The sequence below is a fragment of the Gasterosteus aculeatus genome, chromosome 8 (assembly GCF_964276395.1).
Source record: "Gasterosteus aculeatus chromosome 8, fGasAcu3.hap1.1, whole genome shotgun sequence".
NCBI lineage: Eukaryota > Metazoa > Chordata > Actinopteri > Perciformes > Gasterosteidae > Gasterosteus > Gasterosteus aculeatus.
In genome coordinates, this window is record NC_135695.1 from 13,372,602 (window position 1) to 13,398,473 (window position 25,872).

At 41.5% G+C, this 25,872-nt stretch overlaps 3 protein-coding genes across 7 annotated transcripts in view; 2 read left to right on the forward strand and 1 right to left on the reverse strand.

Moving 5' to 3' along the window:
* Nucleotides 1-9,813, forward strand: tbxa2r (thromboxane A2 receptor). Of its 2 annotated transcripts, XM_040184117.2 has the most exons (4): nucleotides 1-422; nucleotides 2,165-2,304; nucleotides 3,690-4,574; nucleotides 7,016-9,813. In XM_040184117.2, exons 3-4 carry the CDS (start codon nucleotides 3,780-3,782, stop codon nucleotides 7,289-7,291), a joined length of 1,071 nt encoding a protein of 356 aa, XP_040040051.2. In that variant the 5' UTR covers nucleotides 1-422; nucleotides 2,165-2,304; nucleotides 3,690-3,779; the 3' UTR covers nucleotides 7,292-9,813. The 2 variants fall into 2 exon arrangements, with proteins under 2 accessions (XP_040040051.2, XP_040040050.2); XM_040184116.2 differs by lacking the exon at nucleotides 2,165-2,304 and having other exon boundaries at nucleotides 184-422.
* gipc3 (GIPC PDZ domain containing family, member 3) overlaps nucleotides 9,492-25,872 on the reverse strand; it is a 16,989-nt gene continuing 608 nt past the window's right edge. Inside the window, exons 1-6 of one of the 3 annotated variants that reach the window (XM_040184125.2) lie at nucleotides 19,374-19,783; nucleotides 16,390-16,575; nucleotides 16,144-16,324; nucleotides 12,884-12,993; nucleotides 12,168-12,246; nucleotides 9,492-11,206 (exon numbers count right to left, since the gene is read on the reverse strand). In XM_040184125.2, coding sequence (XP_040040059.1) covers nucleotides 11,055-11,206; nucleotides 12,168-12,246; nucleotides 12,884-12,993; nucleotides 16,144-16,324; nucleotides 16,390-16,575; nucleotides 19,374-19,664 — 999 coding nt within the window. In that variant the 5' untranslated portion in view covers nucleotides 19,665-19,783 and the 3' untranslated portion in view covers nucleotides 9,492-11,054. Of the gene's footprint in view, nucleotides 11,207-12,167; nucleotides 12,250-12,883; nucleotides 12,994-16,143; nucleotides 16,325-16,389; nucleotides 16,576-19,373; nucleotides 19,784-25,872 lie in introns of those variants that run through there. The other 2 variants (XM_040184124.2, XM_078108278.1) reach the window with 2 other exon arrangements.
* Nucleotides 23,270-25,872, forward strand: part of LOC120823800 (GRAM domain-containing protein 2B) — a 12,900-nt gene continuing 10,297 nt past the window's right edge. The window contains exon 1 of one of the 2 annotated variants that reach the window (XM_040184118.2): nucleotides 23,270-23,529. In XM_040184118.2, the coding sequence (XP_040040052.2) occupies nucleotides 23,438-23,529 (92 nt within the window). In that variant the 5' untranslated portion in view covers nucleotides 23,270-23,437. The remainder of the gene's footprint in view (nucleotides 23,530-25,872) is intronic. The other variant, XM_040184119.2, reaches the window with a different exon arrangement.

Here is a 25,872-nt window from a genome sequence, read left to right on the forward strand (position 1 = left end):
GAACATGAGACAAATGCCCTTTAACTAACTTAACTAACGTACTCCAGTTTAATGCTTTACGACTTTTGTTTTGTTGTTCATTTGCCTGCCTCGAATGGTTTGTGGCGTCTTCGCAGAGCCATTCCCCTGTCATCTTCCGGGGAGGAGTGAATTGAGCTGAAGGAAGCCTGGCTGGAGGGGGGAGAGATCAGTATCTGAACTGCAGGGGAAGGGAGGGAGCCGATCGTGGTGCCTGCTCGCAGCCTGCTGCAGTACTTGTAGGACTTTATTTTCATTAGACGGGACTTGGTGTGTGTGTGAGATGTTTCACCTCCTCTCTCTGTGACTATTGTTTGTGTTTGTTACGAGTGAATTTTGATGGTCAGCATGGACAAACCTCCCAACTGAGAGTCAACTGGTTGCTTGAAAGAGCTTTTGTGGTGGTAAGACAACTTTTTATCACCTGTCACTATGTAAGAAAACTGGCATGTTTAGAAATATGAAATGTGAAAGATACAATTAAACCTTGAATGTATAATTTAACATACAAGGTTTAACGGACTATGTGATATGTTAGCCCTGTTACATTCATGATGATGCATGTTGTTTCAGTTATCAAAATCAACCCTTTAGGACACTGCGTATGTGTTGCATTAGTATGAGTTGTCTTGTTTGTGTGTGAGGATTTTTGCTTTGTTGCTTTACATTTACAAATAGGTATATAGTTGAATAGTTAACTTGCATGTCATATTTGAGAGACCTTGACAGAAAGCTGCAGTAGCTCTTGTTATTGCTGATTAAATGTGGACTAACACAGACTTTGAGTTAAGCTACTAAAATATAATGATACCAAACTCTTTATAGTTATAAAATAAACCAAATATCATCAAATGAAACTGAAAGTGTTGACCCCTAGATTTGAGGTGCAGCTGCAGGCCAGTAGCAGGAAATGCTTCCTCGGGGCTGACAGCCAGTGAGGTACAGCTGCACATTGTCGGTGTGTTGCCCTCCGCCTTGTGACCTGCACAGTTCATGTGCTATAAGATGTAGCTTGATGGATGGCGACTTCTCGCTACTCCTACTGTAAAAATAAACACAGATTGCTTGTGCGCAGCTCCAACATCATCTAAAAAATGCAGTTAGCTCAGCATCATCCTCTTGTTAGATATCTAGTGCTTCTATGGGCGATATTGGGGTAAAGAAAAGAAGATGGTATGCCGGTATTTACCAGCAAACCTATTATTGATATTATTGATTGGATTAATACGCTGAACAACCATAAGTGCAGTTTGTTTTGCACAACAAGCTGTATTTAAGTGTCTTGTGGATGCCAATCCTTTAACGTTTGAAGTTGATGAGTTGACTCATGATAATTGTCTTTGGAGAAAGATCCCTGATAGTCCCACATCCTGCTTAGGGATCTCTCCACGCATATTTTACAGAAGCTCTGCACTCGGCACTGTGGAACTACTGGGCCGCTCTTCTGGCTAATGGCATACTTGAAAGGTTTTCAGGGTCACACAAGAGCTGGCGCCAAGCTTTGTTTGCCTCATCCGACTATTCTCTGAGGTATGGATGCGACTGATAATGTAGTCAGCTTTTGGCGTAAGATCCAGAGGTTTCCTGCAATCTTGAGTTATGCAGCCATTTGGGAAAACATGGCAATTAGACCGACAAAACACCTGCTGCCATGGCTGTTAGGTAGTATAAATCATGTGTTAACAAGATTCTACCATTTTAACAATGCAACGTGCAGATATCAGTCCTCCTAAACTTCAATAATAATATTATGGAATCAAAACATTTCCCGCACCGTGTGTAGATATTTTGGTTTTGCCGCTTGGAGGCCTAGTTTAACGGTGGGGCAGGCAAAAGAAAGTATGAGTGTACAATGTTGGTGCAGATAGGAGGAGCGAATTAAAAATATCCAGGAATGCTGGAAAGTCAGCTATTAAAATCAAGCCATGCTCTTGGTCTTTAGATTGTTTCTCAAATTGTTAACCTTTTTGTTTTAATGTATTCTGTGCCCTGTGGATAGTTTGGGATGCACACTTTTAAGGTATATTCTGCTACATATTTACTTTACTTTACAGCGTTGTGTATTAATAAAAACCATCTTGAAACGCATCAAATTAACAGTATATTTCTGTCTCTCTGTGGGTTCTCTTCCTGTTTTATTTTCTAGTTTCCTGCCTCTGGTGCTCGTGGGTTAACTTCGCTTCCACGCCTGGTTTATTTTCCCCTGTTGGTTGGATTGTCTGCCGTGTCCCTGATTGTTTCCACCCGTGTCCAATCACCTGCACCTTTCCAGTGTATTTAAACCAGGTGTGACTCTTGCCTCCTTGTCGATTGTTAGTCAATGTGGGGGAGACGCAGCGCAACTTGCCATAAAGTTCTTTGGTTTTGGTCTGCGCCTGAGTTCTCCCTCTCTCCTGTCCCTGTGACTCCCCTGTGACAATTTTGTGACCTCACACCTTTCGCTCACTGATAAAACGAGTGTTGGGACACTCAAACTAAGTTTAAACGTACACTTCAATATGATCATCTCGTACCATGATCATTGATCATCATCAGCCATGTTGATTTACCGACTCAATGGAAATCAATTAAATTAATCAACAGAATACACTTTAATTAATTAAAAAGGGAGAGCTGGCACAAAAGACATATCTTATATGGGATGGGCTCATCACATCTAATATTTTCAGTTCATCCCTTATTCCCTGTTACTTTCCAGGCAAACTTCCATCTGCACTTTGTTTGTTTTTGGCTTGATGTGTTGGGGACAGACCACCATACACCTAATTTCTGCTTTTTTCTGCAGTTTCTTGGTATTTCTTCTCAAACTATAACTGCATTTCCTGCCAAGTTATGACGGCTCCCCACTTCTGTGTCTGCATGTGTTTGTGTGGGTGTCCTGAAAATAAACACCTCATTGTTTATTATCTCTTATTTATCTCTGCAGTCACACAGACTATAAATGGACTACATTGCTTAAAAGTACATTCTAAATCTGCAAGCATTACAGTGACATAGCATAGTCTTGATTTTAATGGAAAGTGGCTCATTTAGTACTTTTAGACAATATCATTATGTATGGATTAATTGTTGAACCTACCAAGTAAATTGCTAGGATCTGGGAAGATAAATTGCCAAAATAAAGACTTAAGACAGAGCTTACAGATATAGCAGTCAATACTGGTCGGAAAGAGAGCGAAAACTGGGGACAGTTGTAAGATCCTTTTAGAAACTGTTCTTTGTAGCCATCCATTGCAACTCCAATTTATTATTCTACTTTTCCTGGATAATCAGCCATTTACTGCAACACTTTGGATGCCCTCGTTTTCAGTTCCCGGTTATAACAAACAATGGATGTTTTGACAAAGTATGAAAAAAAATATATATAATTTTTGTAAACCAACCCTGAACAAGCCTAGAAAGCCTACAAACATTTTCATTTATTGAAAATGGAGGGTTGAACAGGAACCAATTTCAGCACATGCAGATTTTAATTGGCCCTGGTGGAATAATAAGTAAGAAAATCAATGTTCATGACAAGAGGAAAAAAAACGGCATGACAGTTGCTCCATTTGAAGTGCAATTAAAATCCAATAAAAACATTCACAGTAACTGAAGTGTCTAATTGTTTTATTTAATTCAATTGTATTATATCTTTCAATCGTTTAACTTTTCTCTTTTTTTCTTTTGAGGTTGAAGAAAGAAATGACAGTCCTCAAGCTGGTGCTGTCTGTCCATCTCTGAGTCATCTGAAATTAATTACCCCACACCAGCTGAAAACCATGAATACCTCCGTCCCGCCATTCGCCAACAACACCCCATTCTGCTACTCCATAAACAGCCCTCCGTTCTCGTACCAACCCAGCATCGCATCGGCCTACTTCTCAGCCATCTTCACCACTTTGGGTGTCACCTCCAATCTCATCGCTTTCGTGGTGCTCGTCAAGTCCTTCCGCCGGACACACAGCCGCTCGCGCTCCTTCCTGATCTTCCTGGGCGGCCTGGTGGTCACCGACACCATGGGTCTTCTGGTCACCGGCTCCATAGTGATCTCCTTCCATGTTACGCACTTTAATTGGCGCCAGCTAGATCCAAAATGCCACTTCTGCAACTTCATGGGCATAACCATGGTCTTCTATGGACTGTGTCCACTGCTGCTTGGCGCCGCCATGGCCACGGAGCGCTTCATGGGCATCAACCGTCCCTTCGCGCGCTCCACCAACATGCCCAAGAGCCGGACAGTCTCCATGGTGTCGATGGTGTGGTTGATCGCCGGCTCTATAGCTTTGCTGCCCTTGACAGGCTTTGGAAGCTACCACATGCAGATGCCTGGCTCCTGGTGTTTTTTCAACATCAGCTCAAAGGGAAATGACCTGGCCTTCTCCCTGCTCTTCTCGCTGGTCGGGTTGATGTCCATTGCCGTGTCCTTTTTGCTGAACACGGTCAGCGTTGTGACCCTGATCAAGGTGTGCTGCGGACAAGACAGGACCCAGCGCAGCCGAGAGCACGAAGTAGAGATGATGGTTCAGCTCATCCTCATCATGGTCATTGCTTCTATCTGCTGGTGCCCCCTCTTGGTGAGTTTGCGCCTTTGGAATGAGTTTGTCTGATGTTTTTATGTTCAGGATTGGTTTAATGATAAGCAATAAACGGGAAATAAAAAGTAATTGCTTGAATAGACAACATACATAAAAGAGTAGAAATCTGAATTCCTGGTTCGTGGAGTTGCATTAGCCAACTTCACCTAACGATCATGATTGCATGATGTGTGCCATCAGCCTTTTTAATCCCTTTGACAAATTCAACGAAAATCTCCTTGCTGTCCGCCAAGTGTCTGTTTTCTGTTTGCTGAAAAAAAAGACAATTTTCATGCACAGCCTTGACTCTATATAAATGGAAAATTAACAAAGTGACTTAGTCACACAACATTTCTGCAGCAAATCAGAGTGCAGTCATGCTCATTGATGAAAGGCAGAGACTTGCAGTTGGGACAAGACGGACTGTATATCAGTACAATTTGTTTAGATGTTGAGTTCATCAACAACTTTTCTTGAGATTCGCCGACTCCACCTAAAAGACACCCTGAACATAAACCAAAAGCAAAAATGAAACAAAAAATAGTAAATCATAGTATTGCAAAGAACTTTTACTAATGTCGTCAACCAAACCCAGTATATTGAGCTCTTGATGTTCAGACATGCCCTTCAATTATTCAAAACCTATTAAGGGAAAGTGCTAAGTTCCTTTTCCCTTCTCCTCCTTTTATATGCTTGATTTCTTCTTAGCAATGTGGCTTCCTAAGTAGTTGATCTAAGGCCTTCTGATCGTACCCTGGATCAAAGGGCCCCCAAATGACTTTAAACTTTAGAGCATGTGGGAAATCTTTGCCTTTTAAGGTAAAACTTAAAATTTATTACAACGTGCATATTATTTTGTAGCTCTAGCTGTTGGTCAACTTTAAACCCTCTATATTTTGGTACACCTTTCAACTTTCTGATGGTAGTTTTTGTTACTACGGAATGAGACAATACTGCTAAAAGCAAAAGCAGTTAATCTTTTGTTTATGCCACTTCTTGCCAGGTCAGAACTTAAGGCTAATTTAAAGGCCCTGTGTTTAGAATTCATCAGACTAAAGAACAGGAAGGCTGGAGCTACCTAACAGGAGCATATCTGTTTATGCAGTCCTGTCTAACCTCAGATTTATATTCTGTAAGAGGTGATATTGTTTTGTTCTACATACGCATGGTTACCTACAATCAGATATTCAATTCATGGAGACACATCGTGTGTCAAGTGTCCTGACCTGAGGCGAGTAAAATAAAAATAAAAAGGCATTGAAAGATTGAACAAAGGAAAGACTGTTGTTGATAACAAAGCATCCCCACAGTAACTGCTCACCTAAAACCTCATTTTGGCCTAAACATTCGCCAATAAAACTCTAAAATGGACTGTACAACATAGTTTACTTGATGTCTTGCAGCTTCCAGACCACTGAATGAATCCAAAGTGTCAGTGGGAGCACGCTTCATAGTGCGGCCAGTGTCTCATCTTGGTCTCGCCACTTCTACGTACACTTCATTTTATTTCCAGTCGGTAAACAATCCACTTCAATAGTCTCATCCACTTTGCATTGTTTGTTTATTTCCCTCGAGTCGGCTTTTATCTTGAAACTAACACAGAACTTCGTAGATTAACTCTCCGCAGATTCTGGTTTGGGTTTTGGATACTCAAAGAGTTTTTTGAAGCACAGCTGCCAGAATGTTGATAAGGGTTGGACACAAATAGGGTCCTTTTGGCTCAGTACATGTAATGCTTTCGAGAAATGCGACAAATGTTGCCTTATGTGGATGTGGAACTTGGACATGGCCTCTTCGGTTGTTTGAGTCTGTAGAGCACCTCTGCTTCGGACAATGGTTTGTATGACAAATCTCAAGACACGTTCAACACAATTTACACCGAAGTAGATCTGTACATCTGTGTCCATGGACTGCTTCCGTGTAAACAACAGTAGAACCACATTTGCTTGGCACATGCAGAATTGCAATAAAACAACAATAAGCCAATTTCGTAAGTTAAAGTGCAGCAGAAGGGATAATTCGGTTATGAAAGAAGGAACGAACGTGAAATCCAAATTGGAAGCCCGGTTGGAAGCACTATGAAAGAGCTTTTGATTTATCAGTTACAATAGCCAGTGCCTTTGTATGGCCACTGAGAAATAAGTCCAGCCATTCCATCACTTAACACGTGTGTGTGTGTGTGTGTGTGTGTGTGTCTGAGTGCATTTACAATACCAATAAATTGTCATAACCTTATTTCTAATAAATCTTCCCAAGTCTTTTCAACTCTAATTTTGCTGTCTCTTCTAACTTGAGTCTTGTGTCCTATTGCCTGCTCCTTTTTTTCCCTCCTCTCTTTAAACTTCCCATTTGATCCCATCCTTCCCCTGCTCCTTTCCTCCATCATGTATTTCCTGTTTACTTATTCTTTTCTTCATCCTTTTTTTCACCACAACCAATAGGTCTTTATTGCACAAACCGTGCTGTCTGGCGGACCCCTCGAGACCAAACTCCTACTGCTATGGCTACGATTCGCCAGCTTCAACCAGATCCTGGATCCATGGGTGTACATCCTATTTCGAAGGGCAGTCCTCAAGAGAATCTACCCCCGCTTCAACTGGTCTCGCAGCTCCATCATGACCATGTACCCGTCTTTCAGCGATACTCTCCGGAGGCTCACGCGTTCTTCCCTTGGGAGCAGCCCGGGACCAGATGAAGCAGCAGAGGCCCAAAAATGAAATGTAACACCCCCATCTACATTGAAGCAACCACCTCCTTCTCCTTCATGAATGTTTGGATTTCGGTCATGGCATCAGATGGAGCGCCATCATTGGTGTTTCCTCTAAAAGCTTTGACTCGTGTTGCCAGCATGAGAAACGAAGTTGAACCAATGATCTGAATTAATGAAATCTTGTTATTTTTGTTGAATGTCATTGAAATATTAGTTATAACACTCTAATGTCAAGCAAAGTATAAGAGAAGCAGCTAAAATACATCTTTGCAAACTATGCTTTAAACTCCTTTTTCTACAGAGGGATTTAAAAATCTTATATTATTATTATGTCCAATTATTCTTATGCGTTTTACTGTGAGTCTGTTGCCTGAAACAATTTATTCACATAAACAAGCCTAACTAAATGAAATGACTTATTGCCATTTTTTTATTGTCACCAGGAGGATCATCAGAGTCGGTCATTTTTTAAGAGCTTTTCTTTCCTGCTCTTCACCCCCTTTCACTGCTTTCTGACTCCTCACACTAGAGCTCCTGGCCGGTAGTGATAACGCCGTTGAGTTCGTCACCAACGGCTCCATCTGCTTTCCTGTGTTAAGAAACAAAGTGTGGGAATTTAGTTTGCTCCCTTTTAGTGGTTTTTGGAGAGTGGGCTCAGCTTACAGCTAATGGAACTGCTGCGTTACTCTCCGCCGCGCCGGGGACACGGAGGGGGGAGAAGATACGCTCCCATGCACTGTTTTGGATTGGACCGTGTGTTGGGAAACCCTTTAACTGCTCACAGAACTACCAGGCAAGTCAATGCAACTCAGACAGCACTAAGCGGACAACTCGATGACTTTCTTTGTCATTAAGATTGTATGGGGTCTAACATGATTTGATTGGTCCTACTTGAGTGCAATTTCTATCTTTTTTTTAATCTTTCTTCTTTTCCTTACGTCTTTTATAATTTAGAAAAACAAATAAATGGCATTTGAAAAAAATATTTTAGCAGAACAGAGGGCAAATCCACAGTTATTTCTTATGGGTCAAACTTGTTGTTAACTGATAGAATATAGTCCCAGTAAACCAACAAAGTGCACATACATTTTCTAAAAGTAATTGAAAAGGGATCTACATGCACTGACGTTTATACAGGAACTGCTCTGTCAACAGTTTACTCATGTTTTAAACAACTTAATAAAGAGGGTGGGGTCATTGTTTTAAAGTAATTCAATATTCTGTTAGACTATCTTACACTCATGTGCTCAGATGCTCCTGTGTGTCCCATGAGTCACGGTAAGAGTTATTTAAATGGGTGTCCAGGCTCATGCTAAGTACTATTCATGTATTATTTATTTATTTTGGAATGGACCTTGTCCATGATTGGAAAATACCTTGAATGTTGAAAGAACGGTGTCATTTAATTCTCAATGATACATAATATAATCTTATACAGGGGCTGAGGGGAAAGATTCTTTTTTTAAATAAAATATGTGTTAAAAGTTAAAGCCATCCAAACACTTTACATTTAAACTGTTTACACAATACACAACAATTCATTTTCTGTGTAAAATTACATGTATAATGAATGTAAATCCAACCAAACTGCCCATCCCTATGTAACAGATTAAATATTTTCTCAGACACTAAAAAAATTCCCGTGTCATTCATTTCCCCAACTTAAACAATGCGATCAAAAATCTAATACCCTTAAAATCAGATGTTTTGTTGCATGAAAGGTCATGTATACAAAAATATCTGCTAAATAGAAACCTTCTGGCGCGTATTATTCAGTATTCTTTTTTTTAAATGTTAAAATTTTAAAATGAAAGATGATTTTGTTCGTATTATCGTTCAGTATTTGATAAAACAATACTATTACTTGAGTAATACGATTGCTATATTGATTCCGTTTCTTTTTTGAGTTATGTGTACCGAACCTTTAAAAACAAGTCAATTATTTTACTTTGAATCAAATCAAAAGGATTTCCATCTGGAGAAAGTCAAATTTATATATATTATATATATATCTGATAGGTGTTCCTATCTTAGTTTTGAATTAGATTACTAACCAGCAGGAAACTTTTCTTAACAGTATGCTTATAACAGCTTTTCTTACTTTTTACCTCTCTTCCGGGCCTCACTGAAGTGCTCTTGAAATCTCTTCAGATGTTTAACTAAAATGTCAAGTAGCGTCAACTGTAAGAGTTTTTATGACAACACTAAACAGGGGAGGGGGATTATTTATTTGTTGCATAATCCATTCAAGCAGAATATTCTGATGTGTAATGACAATATTATAGCAATAATACAGTAAAAATAATCAATCTTATACGGTCATGTTTTGCTCTAATTGATAATCCAGTTGTTTATGTTGATCCTTTTTGAACATTACATTATCACTCAATTAGCAGAATATCTTACATTGATCACCAATAAATTGTGTCTTGCTTTAACCACGTAGCCGTTTCATCCAGTAAAGGGTATAAACATTGAACGTGCTTCACAGAATGTGGTTGTGCATATAAATAAAGGCTTGAAATCCCAGTGAGTTATGTGGACTTTTTATGTTAAACACACAGGCTTGACAACTAATGTATGATTACAACCTTTTTACTTAAGATTTAAACATATGAAACATGCCTCACAGTTTTCAGTTCTTCATTGAGAGATGTAATGATACACAAAGTGGTCAAACATCAGAGGACTTAGACTGATGAAGCTAAAACAGTGAAGCCAGACTGAAGTTGTGACAAACTGTTTTTCGGTGTTTACTTGTTCACCTGTATTCAGATAGTGAGACAGAAAGCAGGTGACTGTTTAACGTCAACCTGCATACGTATGTGCTTCTTTGCCTCCCCAGTAAATACTCCTCAGTCCAAAGACAGACTGAGAGAAACATTCAAACTTAGTAATCCTGAAGGATGGTGACTGAAACAAACTGAGCAAGTATATTTACATTCTTTACTTGAGACCAACCAGAAACATTCCCTCCCAGAGAATGTGAGAATGTAAATGTGAATATGTGAGGCAGTGTTATTTCAATATTAGTGGGCAACCAGACCCTCATATTTTCCGAACCCAAACATTTTTTTTGGGGGGGGGGTTGTTCATATTGTGGCAACTGTGGGCCCGATTCCTGTTTGATTGATTATTGGCTAATTATATTATGAAACTAATTATATGTAAATACGATGACCTGTTTGCATACAAATATAAGTTATAGATGTAGATCTGTAGATTACTGATAATGGAGAAGTAGACTGATACATCCTGATTAGGGGATTTTTCCCCAGAATGTCTCCTTGTACCTTTCCTGTGTGTCTTCATTAGAGAAAACATGTTAATAGTTTCATCTAACTGCTTGGATGACTGGCTGACTGTTGTTGTCCCTGACCTATTTTTAATAAATCCTTTGCATCGTGGTTTGTATGTATGAGAAGGGATCAGGCACTAAAAGAATATTTGCAAACTTATTTATCAAAATGGGAATACGCCTGTATTTCTTTTTGAACCAGTGAATTGTCACAAGATCAAAAGGGAATTGCCTACACCATAATGGCTCATGTCTTTGATATCAGTTTGTTTAAAAACCACACAGCCATCGGTTGAGTTTATTGTCAAAGATTTTCAACGTTCAGGATGACATTAACTTTACATGTTCTGTAAAGTATTATAACTTAAAGGCTGCGAAGGGTTGCGGGCCCATTCATGGTTTGAAAGATAAAATAACAGACCCCTCTCTCTCTCTCTCTCTCTCTCTCTCACTTATATGGTGCTGTAGAGGTCTACATTCTCCCGGTCTTGGTTTCTCCAATAGCCCCCCATACGTCAAACAAAAACACATCAGGGAAAGCAAAATCTCCCAAAACGGAGTCCAGGGCCTCTGCAAAGTCATCAGGGTTCTTCTTGTCTTTACCGGCTTCCACGATGGTGGTTGCTGCAGAAAGTAGAAGAAGTGACTGATTTAGATGAATCCAGTTTAGACCGTAGCTATTTCCAGCTATATTTTTCTCAGCAGCCAAATACAAAACAATGCATCTAACCCTTATTTAGATGTGCTATGTCTTCTACCACCTAAAATGGCCAATTAATCGTATGACTTACAAGAGATTCAGGAGTAATCTCAAAGATGTCAAACTGTATTCATGGACCACCAAGCATGACATAAGCAAAGATGTGTGCCGCCCGAGGCAGAAAAAATAAATGAAATCTCCAATATTAATGCACTGTAGTTTAAATCACCTCTCATTTAAGTCTAAATACCATCTCAGAATTTACATGTTTTACATGTGCGTTTTTAAAAATCTAAACATTTGTTGTATTACATTTAAGTATTAAGCAAAGAGAATAGCAGAGAAATAAATAATTGACCTTTGTAAATGCTGTCCAAGCCATCGACTGTCTTCTTGGAAATCAGGCCATTGACCTCAGGGGTTTTTGGGAAAAGGCAAACCGCTAACAAGAGCAATTTTAATTACGTGTCCCATTGAAATTCCTCAATCATCCGAGGACCTCCGGAGTGGATATCACCCTCCCGTGTGTGCTAACACAATAAACTCCAATGATTGAAACACTTTTGGTTGCTTGCTGAGAAAATGGCCTGCAAAGATGCTGCTAGTTGAAAGTAAGCATCCAAAAAAGCATAGCTTTCAGTCCCATCATCACTATGAATTATCTGTGGTGGGTGTAAATTGTGAGAAACAATTTTTCCTTTAACCCCACCTCCCCGGTCTGAGGTTAGCTGGCCCATCTGAGCACGTGAGATAGTGAGTGAGGCAGCTTGTCACTCTATTACAGCCCACAGTAAACCCTGATGACTGCTGCATCTCTTTGTGAACATGGTACAAAAAGGGGATGTGTCTATTTCAAGGAGCCTACATTCATGTGCGTGATCTTACCCAGCTCCACATCTCTGATGCCCATGTAGCTCTCTAGGAGATCGTCCACTCTCCTGGTGGCCTGTTCATCAAACTCATTCTGCTGGCAGAGCGCAGGGGGGAAATACAGAGGTAGTGTGTGGAAAACATGTGGTGTTCACTCTGCAAATATGTTGATTCTAACTCTGACGGTATAACGTCTGCTTCCAAAACACGTGCGGCCGATAATATCTTGGTCGATTGTTTATCACTGCCATCATCATCTTTGTGTTATATACAAAAGGGAGTTGTTTAGGGTTTGTTTTATGTCGCTCCTCTGAATCGTGTGAACCTTTTCACCCTCCAAATTTCCTTCAAGGGGATAAAATGTTTGTATTTACCTCCTAGCTCGTTGTCACGTGAGACATCCTGCATTGATGCGTAGGAAGTAAGAATACAAATGTTTGCAGAGTCAGTGCTGATAATTAATTCGGCCCAGTGGGGGTGTTCAGGTCAGTTTGGGGTCAGTTCAGTTCCTAATTCTCCCATAAAACAATCTATGCTTTAAGCACATCTATAAAACCCTAATATAATTAGTTTGAACACAAGATGAAAATGATGTAATCCGTCTTAAACAATGAAAGCCCTAATCATTTTTGTGGTTTGGGTGTGTGTGTGTGTGTGTGTGTACACATATCCCTGACCCAGGAAATCTGGGACTCAAGCAGTCATTGTCCGGCAAAGCGTGTGAAACTCACCACTTCCTGAACTGTAGCAGTCCCCTTGGAGCGAAGCCGTAGCGTCTCCCTGCCGTTCGCCATCTTGCCCTCAGTAGATTTTGGCGCTCTGGTCCTCATTCCGATCATGTCTGAGCACACACACACACACACACACACACACACACGCCGACATGAGGCTGACCATTAATCCAACTAATGAGACTATTTTGGGTTCTGCGGTCGGCTCTCAGAGCTTACTAGCACGTTCTTCTTCTATTGTTAAGCAAACTGTGCTGTGCTGTCAGAAATCAAAACTCAATATACACAGTGTAGGTTTCATGAGAACGACAGATTAACACTGACCAAAGCATTTCTCATCGCTCACAACAGAAAATTCAACATTCCTCTCTGGATGGACCGTTGTTCATCCTCAGTTTACCTGAAGGCACCCGTCTAATGCGGCTGGTTTTATAACCAATGAATAAGTAATACTTTTTAAAGTCATGACAATCCATTATTCAAATTCCAGTTTGCAGTCTCTTGTGATGTTGCGTCTCATTTAAACAAAGAACAACATTGATCAAAATCCTGTCTCCAGTTACGGAAGAGTTCTGTAATAAAGTGACTGTGATTCATTTCCATCTATTTCCTATTTCTACCTTTGCTGACTGAGAATCAGCTGATCGCCACGCGCCAAGTGACTGCAAAACAAATGACCTTCCCATAAGCCTCGGCTACACGTTGTACTGAGTCTGTTGACCTGCTAATGCAGGAAAGATGGTGAACGTAGTTGTGAGCCTGCTGATGTCAAAGCACACTAGTGTTGTTAGAGCCACAGGGTCTGTTTAAAAGACATATTTGCTCTCAGTATTACATATCATTTATTACAAATGGGAATTCATTTCAAGTCAGTAGTGTATGTCATGCCAAGAGTAAAGGTTATTATGGCTACTTCTTTTTGGTCCCTTTGCTAGCTTCTATGTGTGATTTAACCTTTTAAATGTGACATCAGACCTAAAGCTTACTGGAGCTTACACTTGCCTGTTCCTCTGTACACCACATAGAAATATTAAATTAATATGACTAACATTTAGGGCCATAATAAAGTCACAGCTCTGTTACATTAATGATTCTAATTGGCGTAATGCCTCATTTTACACCTTAAATCTTATCCATCTGATGCAGATTAGGCAGGTAGTCATGTGTTGGTTTGTTTGAATTATCGACCAATTCACGGGTATGAACATTGGGACTTTTGGGGTTTATACAGAGAAATGAAGGGATGTGGTTTGATAATATTTACACCTATTTCAAGATCCTTTGCATAAACAGTTTCCCCAAATCTGATACCAAGTGTGTTCTGTTCTGTTTACGCCTCTTTGTTCTGAACACAGCAGCTCACAAGACAAAACGTTTGGGTCGACCTGGATGAGGGCGCGAGTAAAGCACAAGTTGTTTTGTTTAATTAATTCGCTCCCTCTCGATAGCACCGGTCGGCATGTTGTCAATATTGTGTGCTCATTGGTAACAGGGAATAAGCCTCTTGACCAAAGTTGCAGCTTCCTGTGGGAAGAGTGAGATTGTGGACTGTTGGGACTCCAGCCCAGTCTGCCACATCCACTCGGAAGAGGGTCTTTCCTTTTTTCTTCTATGTGTTCCACACCAGATGCAACAAACAAGACTGTTGTTGTCGTTGTTTTTGCACATGAAATACGTCTTGGAAGGGAAGCGGCTTAATAATGGTGAAAGAGACTTTCCTGTCCTGAAGTTTCAAAGAGAACAGAAAGTTGCTCAGCGTGGGAGCAGATTTTGGGCATTCTTAAGAGGCTGTTGTTTGGTGATTAAAAGGATTAACTCCAACCAGGTCACTTTTACCCAATGAATTTACATGTATATTTATTGCTGGCAGTTAGATTGCTGATATCTATTTGAAAGTTCTTTCAGGTTCCAATGGCTTCTCGGCGGCTGCAGCTCCCCTCTGAATCCAAATCCTCCAGGCTCCCACCGTACCATCCTTCAAACAAGCCCTCAAAACCTACATCTTCAAACTCGCTTTCAAACGCTGACTCCTACATGACTCATTCTACAGTTTTCTCCAGTTCTATTTTTTTATTTTTTTTATTTTTTTTTTAGTGTTTCTGTCCGTTTCTCTTATATGTACGTTTCTCTTACATTGTAAAGCATCTTTGGGTACCCATAATAAATAAAAATAAGTATTATTATTAAATATGTGTAGTTTCTTTGTATGTATAGTTTCAAACATAAGACACACGTATGAAAAGTGTGGCATTTTGTGTAACCAATTTCCTTACATTGGATCAATATTGTTTACACTGTTACATTTAGGAGACTGTTGATGATATATTAATGCTGTGAACATTGTGTAGAACACATTAAAGGTAATATTTAAGTTGATGTATGAAGTTTGTGTCTCTGATGTTTAATTAGGCTTAGGAGGTAAGGAAGCGTGTGTTACTGTCCATGGGGACTGCTTTCAGGAACTTCCTTCCTGTACAGCAGATTATGTCTGGAGTTGAATTGTAGACTAAGAAAACCTAAAATATTAAAATGCAATATGAATTGCAGAGCAGTATGAACCTTGAATTTTCCTGAAACGTTTTTAAGTCTTCTCTGGCAATACATGATTGACAACCAAAGGGTATTTCACAAACTGCATTTACAATGGTTCTTTTTTCTTTTTTACAAAGTCCATCAATTTCATTCTGCAGTATTTCAGACTCGAGAACTAAATTTACCGACTGGCATTTTTCCCTGCAGAGCCACACGAGAGCATTTTCTGCCACAGCCAGTCGGCAAAGTCTTAACAGCCACTGCCGTAACACTGTTCAACTAATCATAGCTGAATAGTTTAACAACTTTTCCAGGCTCATTGGCAGATAGCCAGTGATCTCTATCATATTCCAGAGAAGGAAATCCATCATGCAAATGTCAGTGAATGGACAGTCGCATCATAAAACAAATACACCCGCAGAAAACTGCACAAATTTCCAGCATGTGATGAGAGCAGGACGGTCAGACAAGAAGAACGATTATGTTTCATGTTTCCTGCTGTGTTTCGTTCCTGGGTCTCCGGACTGAAGGAAGGAAGGATCAATAAATCACACGTATGATGACATCATTCATCGTACTGTATCCACGTTTGTCATTGTTTGTGGGTAACCACAACTGTAAATAAAACTATAATGTTCCCTTTTGAGCATTCCTGACTGATTTGAAGTTGTGTGTTTCGATTACCCAAACTGCATTTGTTCGACAAAACGTTTTTTTTTTTCACTCACCAAAGGCCTTCTTGGGCCCCACCAGGCGGAGAGTGAACGGTATGCCTCGAGGCTGCTCTTTCAGCATCTTGGCCACCTCGTAGTGTCGGCAGCCTACGATACTCTGGTCGTTGATGGCCTCGATGTGATCCCCGACACACACGGTCTTCAGCTGGTCTATGGTGCTGCCTTCTTTTATCCTCTAAGAGAGAAAAAAGAAATTGTAACATTTCACAACGATTCCCAGTTTCCCCCCCACTCGCTCACCTTGATGAAGGCATATCCGGCCCCATTGTCGGTGATAGTGAGGCCTAACGCGTCTTCTGTCTTTGTCACCTCCACCTCCTTGGTCTCCCCTCGGACGTGAGCGAAAATGAAGTCTTCCAGTCCGATCTGCCCCCCCAGCAGCTTCTGCATGTCCACTTTATGAGAGTTGAGGGTGCAGAACAGGATCTAAGGGGAACACATGCACCAGTTAGTCCTTTCTGTTAATCGGTGAGGTATCCAATGGGTACCAAAGTTCACTGTGCAATGATAATGATTGGTGATCGATTGTTATTTTGTATACATTTACCTTTTCAAATGAGTTCCTAAATCCTTAGTCACACATTAATCATTTAGAATAAAAGACAAGAAAATGCACTGTAATATTTCAGAGGCATAAATAGTCCTTCGTACTTTCTGTAGCTGTGCTGTACAGAGACTAACCAGCAGGGGGCAGAACAGCTAAACGTTTGATTTAGTGGCCATTTTGTTGAGTCATGACTGTCATTACTCATTAAAGGTCTTTATAGATCTCAAGGTTAATGTTTAAGTCGGTCACAACATGCCGACTATTTGTTTGTTGGTTTAAGGTGACGCTTTTAAATCGGGGTAGCTTTCAAAGCTTTATAGTTTTAAATTATTGATTGCAAATAAGAGTATTAAATTATTACCCTTTTATTTCTTTCTCATAGAAGTCATGAAATCTTACTGAATACACCAGGGTACGCCATAAAAAATGATGAATGTAGAAATGAATGTGTTTGCACAATTTTTATTTGTTTGTTATTCTGAAAACTAAGGTTAAAGTTTAAGTTTGTCTTTCTAATCCATAACGGAAATTCAAGATAACCTGGGCGACCTGTTATCTCTGTTGGAGCACTTCTTGTTAGGTATTGCTCACGGTAGTTCTCTTGGCAGGAAGAAGACTCTGACTGCAGTTCAAGGACTTTTTCGGGCATCCAGCTGTACTGTAATTTTATACTGTTCAGTCCACGGGAGGTCAAGGGAACTGCTGTCCTTCTCCCTATCACCAACTTATTGACTGATATTCCCCATAGAAAGTTTAGTATCTTGAATTCAGACTCCAGTTCAAGGTCTTGTAGAAATACGTGCAGATGAATCCACTTTTACAATTCTGCCTATGTTTTTATTCATCACTCCAATGTTTTCAGCTATTAACTGTCTGTTTTTTAAGTGAGTGGGAGTACATGACTTAAATCTATTATTGTTTTAAAGAGCGTTTTTACAATTCATGATTATGCATTTGGAACAAAGTAAGGCTCAAACCCTCGTATTGTTCACTATTAGTAATCTAACCGACCAATAACTAAAATGCTAATTCTTCCCTAGGTTTACCTAGGAAACACTTTACCCAGGACAAGCTACCACAGGCAAACACATATAAACAATGAAGAGTCTTAAATCCAATTGGACCAAACTATCTGAGCGTTAAAATACACCAGTTCCAGTCAGACTGCACACAAAGGACGGATACAAATATTCTTCTGTCCATCTTGAGCCACTGTGGGTAAGGTCGCAAACTAGATGTTGACAGTTAAAATGTTATCAATAGTAGAATAATCATTGAGGTGTGTATTTGTACTTTACTGGTGTAACGTGGTGTGTTGAGCTGACAGCTTATTCCTGTAACAGGTCGATATCTGGTAGTTAAGATCATCAAGGTCAGCTCCTATAAAGTGTGCGTCGCTTTATACCCTTTGATCTCCAGCCTTCACAGTGGCCTTCGCAACGCTGATAAGTGTTGGATACGGTTTGTGTTGAATAGTCATGGCTCTGTTCCAGTAATGGAGCTTCACGCAGAGCAGTGCATGACTACTGTTATTCCTGACACAAGTCAAAGTATTTTACAATTATATTCTTTTAGTATAATATTGAATTGCACAAACAAACCGTGTTTAATTCAGTAAACCAGACAAAACATGTACATGCACAAAAAAAGAGAATCCATTGGCAACATTTCACGCCCTGCTAAAGTCTTCTTTGCACCCTCAGATCAGTCTATTGTTGCATCGACTTCCACCTGATCTGGATCTATGCATTAAAACGTCTGAATGAAAACCCCAAAACTGAGCCCAGCCATGAAAGGTCTGTGACATCTATTTGTGTACGCTGGCCTTTGGTATCAGTATCAGACTGCATTGAAGCTTGGCTAAAGGTTTAGTGGCCAGACCTTTTCTCAAGGAATCGGGCCTTGTGACAAGGCAGCAGCGTCCTGCTGTAACCTTACTGAAAAGGATCCAAATGACCTTTTTTATTTGCATCATTTTCATACTACTTTGGAAATACGGTTTATCTACTGTTTTACCGTAGATACCGTAGATAAACCGTATATATATATGTGTATATATATATATATATGTGTATATATATATGGTTTTGTGTAAGGTTTCGTCCTTGAGTATTTCAGAAGGGAATTTTTACCCACAGAGGTCCGTGTCATGGGAAGTACCGTTTAGGATTTGAAAACTGTTTTATTTTATTTTATTATGTGGCTCAGAAAGAACGTGTCAAAGTCAGAGAAAATAATCCTTTTGATGTCTTCAATGTTTATCTTGGACTTATGAAAGACAACCTGTGTTAGGGACAGTACCAGCATGTAATTGTTTAAATAGCTTGACATTTTGAGGACCTTTTTAGATCAATGTTACTATCTTCTACCATGTTCTTTTTATTTTTTCACATAACTTTCAAAGCAAAAAGTTTTTAGTTTTGCTCTGTGTGTTGCGTGAGTGGTGTTTACTGACCGCGTATTATTATCAGGTTCTGTTTTCAGTATTGATCCTGGTCAAGGCTCAGACAAACACAAATTTGGACAGAGAGTGTTGAGGTCAAATGATCTTCAACACTGCATCATGGCAAATAGCCTAGAATGAAAACCTAAAATATATTTACAACTGGCCAACTAAGAAAGACTACCACAAATTAGCCAAATGATATTTACATGCAAAGCCGTGTTCTTTTATTACCTCTGATGGGGAAATGTTGAACACTTCGGCAATCTTTCCATACAGCTCCTTGACATTAGTGAATCCGTGAATGCGGCCCGTGGGACTCCCGTGAGCCAGCTGGGTGTGGAAAATGAGTCTGGGCCTGGGATATTCTGGCGGCCCCGGTGGTGGTGGCGAAGGGGGAAGCGGAGGCGCTGTGGGCTCCCCGCCGCCCTGATTCCGCCCCTGGTTCTGGGCCTTCTGCTCTTCCGGGGCCTCGGCCCCCGCCGCCCTTGAGTCCTGCGGGCTCATAGCCTCCCCCTTCTGCATCGGGCCCCAGCTTAGGTAAGGCCCTCCTCTGGGAGCCCTCGTGGTGAACTGCTCTGGCGAAGAGCGAGAAACTCTTGTCCTTTCCTCCCGCTCAGCAGAACCAACCGCCCGACCAAATAGCTTTTTGGGGTGAAGGGCGCGGATGAATTAGTGATGAGAGTGGCTTGGTAACAGAAGCTGGAAGAGGCCGACCAGACCCTGCCGGGTAGAAACCCGATACCCTTTAAGACGAGGGTTGTGTGTGTTACACCTGAGCTTCTCACGTGCAGAGAAAACAAACAAAACCCATCAGGTAACGTTCTTTTTTCATGCACACGACAAGCGTCAGACTCTAATCCGGCCGTGTCAGTTCTGTTCCCAAGTGTGACATTCCTCAGCGTATCTTAAAAAACAAAACGAATTTCCACGGTGGGCTCGCTTGGAGATGGCCACAGACAATGTCCCAGTGTTAGAGGGTAAGATGATATCATTGGATAGGGAGTAAGGTGCTTCCCCCCTTCGCTGGCCTCATTGAGGGAAATCAGCAGTTGCTGAGGTGAATCCTTGGTGGCGCACTGACCTTTTTAACCCGACAGACTGACAAGCACAAGTTTTTATGTGTCAATTTTTCAACCCTACTGCACAAAAATGTGCGTACGCATGACCGGAAAGCCCGCAAAGTGATAACACGAGATGTCCTATAAATAAACTACCAGAACCGTATGTACTGTAATATGTATGACTAAAAACATTCCTGTTAAACTGGAGTCCTTGACAGATCCGGATTGAAAGAGATAAATGACTCAAATAGTCCGATAAGGGACTTCCACTTAGGTCTGATGACCTAAAGGTGGAGCGTGCAGCGACAGGAGGCTGCTTTGCTAACGGACTGGTCAGACTTTCTCCCATGTGACTAGTTGCTCGTGTGCAACACAAGCACACAGGCAGGCCGGGACAATCAAAAATCCAAATCTGATCTGAAAAAGATCACAATTTAAAATCCCAGCTGGGAATGTGAACTGTATTTCCATTGAAATTAAGATTCTTGAGATTTCGCACTAACATTCTGTCAGGACGAATAGTATCTAATAAAAGAGGTTTGAGGTGCTCCAGTCATTGGCTAATTTAGAAAAGGTTTGCAATTTGAATGGTTATCACAATTCCATTACAAGCTAATTACAAGCTGTTTTCACTTCACATCTTTCATATATTTACGTTGCTTTATCCCGCGTTACATATTGGTAACTGCTTGGAAAACATATTAAGACAAATGTAGAAGTCATGATTGTTTTTTACTGCTTCACAAGCATTCTGACACACCTGCGCTGTCATGTGTACGGCTGCAGCTGTCTGTGCGTCATGGCCTTGTTTTTCAGGCCAAGGTGTTGCCAGCCTCTCAAGGTTAGTGTTAACACCAGCAGCTGATAATAAGGATCACATCTCTTTTGCAACAAATTATCCTGTTGGTTAAGGACTTCTCGCTTCTCTAATCTCGCAGAGACATACACGGTAACCTCGATCCATATTTTATGAAGCAAACAAACTGACTTAAGCAACGTCGGAGATAACAAACCAACTAGGGTTTCCCAGATGTGTACAAAAGTATAGAAGGACGCAAAAGTAATGAAACGTGCACGTTTCAGAACCGTAACAGCCGCCCAAAAGCTGCAATGATGTTTGCCAAAGTGCATTTTAAATACGCCCGTCTTATGTGACACTCGGCTCATTGCTCGTGACTAGATGGTGTGTCGCTTACAAATATTGACGACATCAATGGTGAATTATTCAGGCGTGGTGACTCAGAGTGTTAATATTAGCGAAACGCGTGGTCCCATAGGACAAAAAAGACTTTGCAGTGACGAATAAACATTTATTCTATTTTCTTATTTGTTTCGATTTGAAGTAGTTGACACACTGGAATACACTTTTCATTCAGCAGTGACAGTCTACTGCGCCGAATTTCACCTCAATTACTCAGTGTCTTCACTACAGATCAAGGGGCCTCAAGCTAATGGCGATATGGTTCGACAACCGCGAACCAACTCGAAACGTGTCATGAAGGCTTTTGTGAGTCCTGGACCCTTGCGTGGTACCCCGCACTGTCCAATTGTGCAGCCAGCTTTCTCTGTGACGAATCCATACAGACAAGCATGTCATCGCCTACGCTGCATCGAAACCCCCTCGTTGCATCACACACTTCCCTGTTTTGAAGCGTGATGTCCTCCTCTCTATCCGCTTTGTTCCGTGCCGGGGGAGGGGGGGGGGTGCGGCGGAAGGGAAGACCTGTGGGCCGACTGGTGTGGGGCAGATTGCGTGAGTGGGTGGGTGGTGTGTACGTCGTGTCAAGTGACGAATAAGACAGTGCTTTTTCTGTTCCTGGTGCCGTGGCAGCGCCTGAGCTGCCAAAGTCAGAAAAAAAGGGGCTTTCAGTGTAAAGATGTATGTGTATTTCTTTTTGTAGTTGCCCGATAATGACTGATTATCTTTTTTGTATGTCATCTAGGTGTGCATCAAGCATCCTCCAGTGGGGTGTCTGATTGAACTGTGTTTCATTAACTCACTGATTTGTCATGACGTGATGTAACGGTGACCTACAGACACATTTTGGGACAATAAAATCACAAATTACTGAAATATTGCTGTTCAAAATTTTAAATATTTGCCTCTATAGGAATTATCAAACATGATATTATTCTATTTCAGCAAAGATATTATGTGTTTTTATTTTTCATAGTGACCCCTCCTCACATAGAGGTCAAAGCTCAGGGACAGCTACAGAAAACCCTCATACACCTTGTTAAGGGACACTTTAGGTAATTGCCTTAATAGGAGGTGCAAACCATCTTACAATATAAAATCTACTAAAACACCTTCATGGAGCACATTTCATTTTTATGCTATAGCATTATTATAAAAACATCCGTCAGTCACAAGTAACACACCGACAATCATTGTGACTAAAATGTGACTTAGCTGATGATTGAGCCGTATTTAGCCTTTTGCACAGCAGGCTTGTCACTTTGCTATTTGTTACAAAAGTCGGTCAGTTTAAATTCCCCGTTTTACTCGATGGGTGCTGCCAGCTCTTGTTGTGCTCCTCATTTGTGCAACTGCTCGTTTTTTGAGGAGTGTCCCAGTTTAAAAGCCCAAATGTAACAAAGATAATTGAAAATAGCAATGTCACCATATTCAGATGAAACATGTGAGCTATATCTGCAATAGTAATTACTATTTTCTTTATAGCACATAGTATAGATTCAACCTCTTACAATATAATTCAGCTCTTTGTTTGTGGATGTAAAGCAGCATGTAAAGCAGCCCCACCCTGTTGGATCAGTATAGTTATTTCCTCTGACGGATAAGTGTCGTGTGGCAAACATATGACGCTGCTGCAAATCTACAACGTTTTTTCGGTATATTTTGTTCATACGTGAAATGTTCAAATTTGCATCTATCATAATATAACAGCACCAGTGAAATCAAAAGGAATGTGTTCCCTATCCTCCGGGGTCTCACGTCGGGGGCGGATCGACTTCCATATTAGGTAATGGGCGGTCGGCGAGGGCCAACTACCCTGTTTTGATTGGAGAAGCGGCCTGACATGACCGTCGTCGCCGACGTTGATTGGACGACTAACTTGGTCCGATTTGCGCTCATTATCTTCATCAGCCGTGAATGGAGTGAGAAGGAGGAACGAAAAAAAATATAGACCCCGCAGCCAAACAAGACACACGGTGTAGGCTGGCGCGGAGCGTCGTTTCTACACCAACCGGTGACCAGTGGCTGAGGGAAGAATGCTTGAGAACAAGAGAGACAGGTTAAAAACCTTCCTCAGAAAGATTGACGAGAAGGCCATCGTCAAACTCAAGCACTTCATGAAGGAGAGGTGAGTGGAACGGACGTGGCTAGCTGGACCGCTATCTGCCGGTGGGCAGCATCAACGTTAACGGGCTGGATGCTAACGGTTAGCATTCGTCTGATGTCGCCAAACGGACCCGATGAGAGTTGATAGCGTTTCCCTTCCTATTCGCAGTCTCTGGTTTCACCTCGTGTTTATGTAACACGTAGAAAGGGAAGTGTGTTTTTGAAGAATTGAAACTACGCGAGGGGACACTGATCATGCTAGACTGTTAGCATCCGCCTCGCCTCAGATGGGTCCGCATCTAACGTTTCACCATCTCTAGCTAACGGTACGGTGACGTAATCCGTTACAACCACTGACGTTATGCAGTAACTTTACATCTTGGATTCTAACTTAAAATGCATTTTGTTAGGCCAGTCATGATATCATCATGCATAAAGGTCAGACTTTGGATAACTCTTTGCATACTTAAGATGGTCAATTCATCTGGGAGCCATTTGTGTTGGTTTATTGTAACGCTAACCGAAGGCTTTTTGTGTCAAGGTTAGTAGCCAGCGAATTACTACACCCATCGCAGAGTAAATACACCGCATTTACATACAGTGCAGTGGCATAAAGGAAGCTGGCCCAGATCTGCTCTTTCCTTAATCTCGTTTGTGCCTCCTGCTCACTGTCACTTCATTTCTCGGCCTATGTGGATCACATTTTGATCACCGATTGTCCAGCCCTTTTTTATTTTATTTTATTTACATAAAGCGCAGACACGACTGTTTATTCACAATCCCCTTTCAATCAAGCACTCTTTCAAACTTGCACACATAGCGTTACCCCCAGGGCAACACACACATACACGTATATATATCAATATCAGGAAGCGAGGTCATGCTTTCCCGAAAACTCTATTTTTAGCTCCATCAAGTCGACCACAGGTGGTACTTAGTGTCATATAAAGGCTCCTTGCAGCTCACCGATGGCAGTCCTCGTCCTCTGAGCGTTGCCTTTCACTTTCCTCCCCATAGATAGCCATGTGCTTGAAACCAAAGCCCTGCTAATCGTACTGCTGGCCTGCTGCTTATCAGCATAGCTCTGATGTGTCTGCAGTACGGCATGTGGGGTGTTATCGCTTTCCACGACACGCGCACACATTTACAACTGTCGTGGCAGCTGGGCCTTATTTGAGCCGTGCACCGTGTCTGATCGACTTATTTCGTCACGCTCTGTATTCCAGTCGGTTTGTTCTACCCTCTAAATCCAAATGTCGGACTGGCGATGGGGGTTTGAACGTGGCAAGTAAGTACAGCGCCTGCTTTAATGCCCAAAAAACGCCTGCCGGCGAGCTCATCCTCCAAGTCCTGCTGCAAGGCTTGTTCGGATGGAGGTGCCTGGAATAGGCCGGGCGGGGCAGCTGGGCGGGGCAGCCACGCAGGCGCTCAGTTGGCGCCGCTGCAGATGCCGGCAGTACAGCGCTGCCTTGCTGCTGTTCGGCAGTGGAGACCGGGTGGGTCCGGGTTATGAGATGTGCTGCCGGCGGGTTACAGGTTGAAGCCACGTCCGCTGAAGAGTTCCTGGCCAAATGAAGTGTTGCGTGGTGACCAGCCAGTCACGGGTGGTTGGGTGTTGCCGCTGTCAGGCTGGTGCTAATGACCGCTCCGCTGCGCTTGTCGTAAAGCCAAGAAACGGGGCGCCATTGTTGGTCCTTTCTCTTCTTGGTACTCACGGAAGCTTGTTCACGGTATGCTGACTCACCCTCAAGAGAGTCCATTGTCGCCACCGCAGTGCACTTTATTTCTGCCATGCATAAAGCACCTTTTTTTTTTTTTTTTTTAAGGAGGCAGTATATTTGATTTAGTTTCCTATTACATTAAAAGTGTGTAGGGGACGGAGGTACAAAGGGCAACACCTAGTTTATTAAGGGCAGTGAATTATTTTATTAATTAAACAAATTGTGTCAGAAGGTATTCAGTAAGTATGTTACTAATTGCAAAAAGAAAAACTGCAGTAAATTGTTTCATCTCAAGGTGCAAGGCTGAGCCCATGTCATAAAAGATATTTTGAACTTCCAAGATAAGTATTTCAGCCTTAGGCTGTCTTGCACCAGGCTCATTTCTAATCAGTAGTTGTGTCTGTGACAGTTAACACAACCAACCTGCTGTTCTGTGCAACTGAGAGGAACCCAATTCTGCTGTAAATCCGTCTTCAAGGCCCCACTGTGGCCTTATTTTGAAGCCCTAGCGATTTTCCAGCGTCACCCCGTCGCCACACCATCCGGCGTGTTCACATGCCTGGTCGCTGAAAGTATTCTGTGTCGCCTTTTTAAAGAAAGCCCCTCTGTGTCTCCGCGTTCGGTTAGCACAGAGGAAGCGGCGT

Bases quoted from the DNA above. Each gene is read 5' to 3' on its own strand.
- tbxa2r (XM_040184117.2), top strand. From the start codon at position 3,780: ATGAATACCTCCGTCCCGCCATTCGCCAACAACACCCCATTCTGCTAC. The intron at 4,575-7,015 runs GTGAGTTTGCGC...CACAACCAATAG, and splicing joins TCTGCTGGTGCCCCCTCTTG to GTCTTTATTGCACAAACCGT.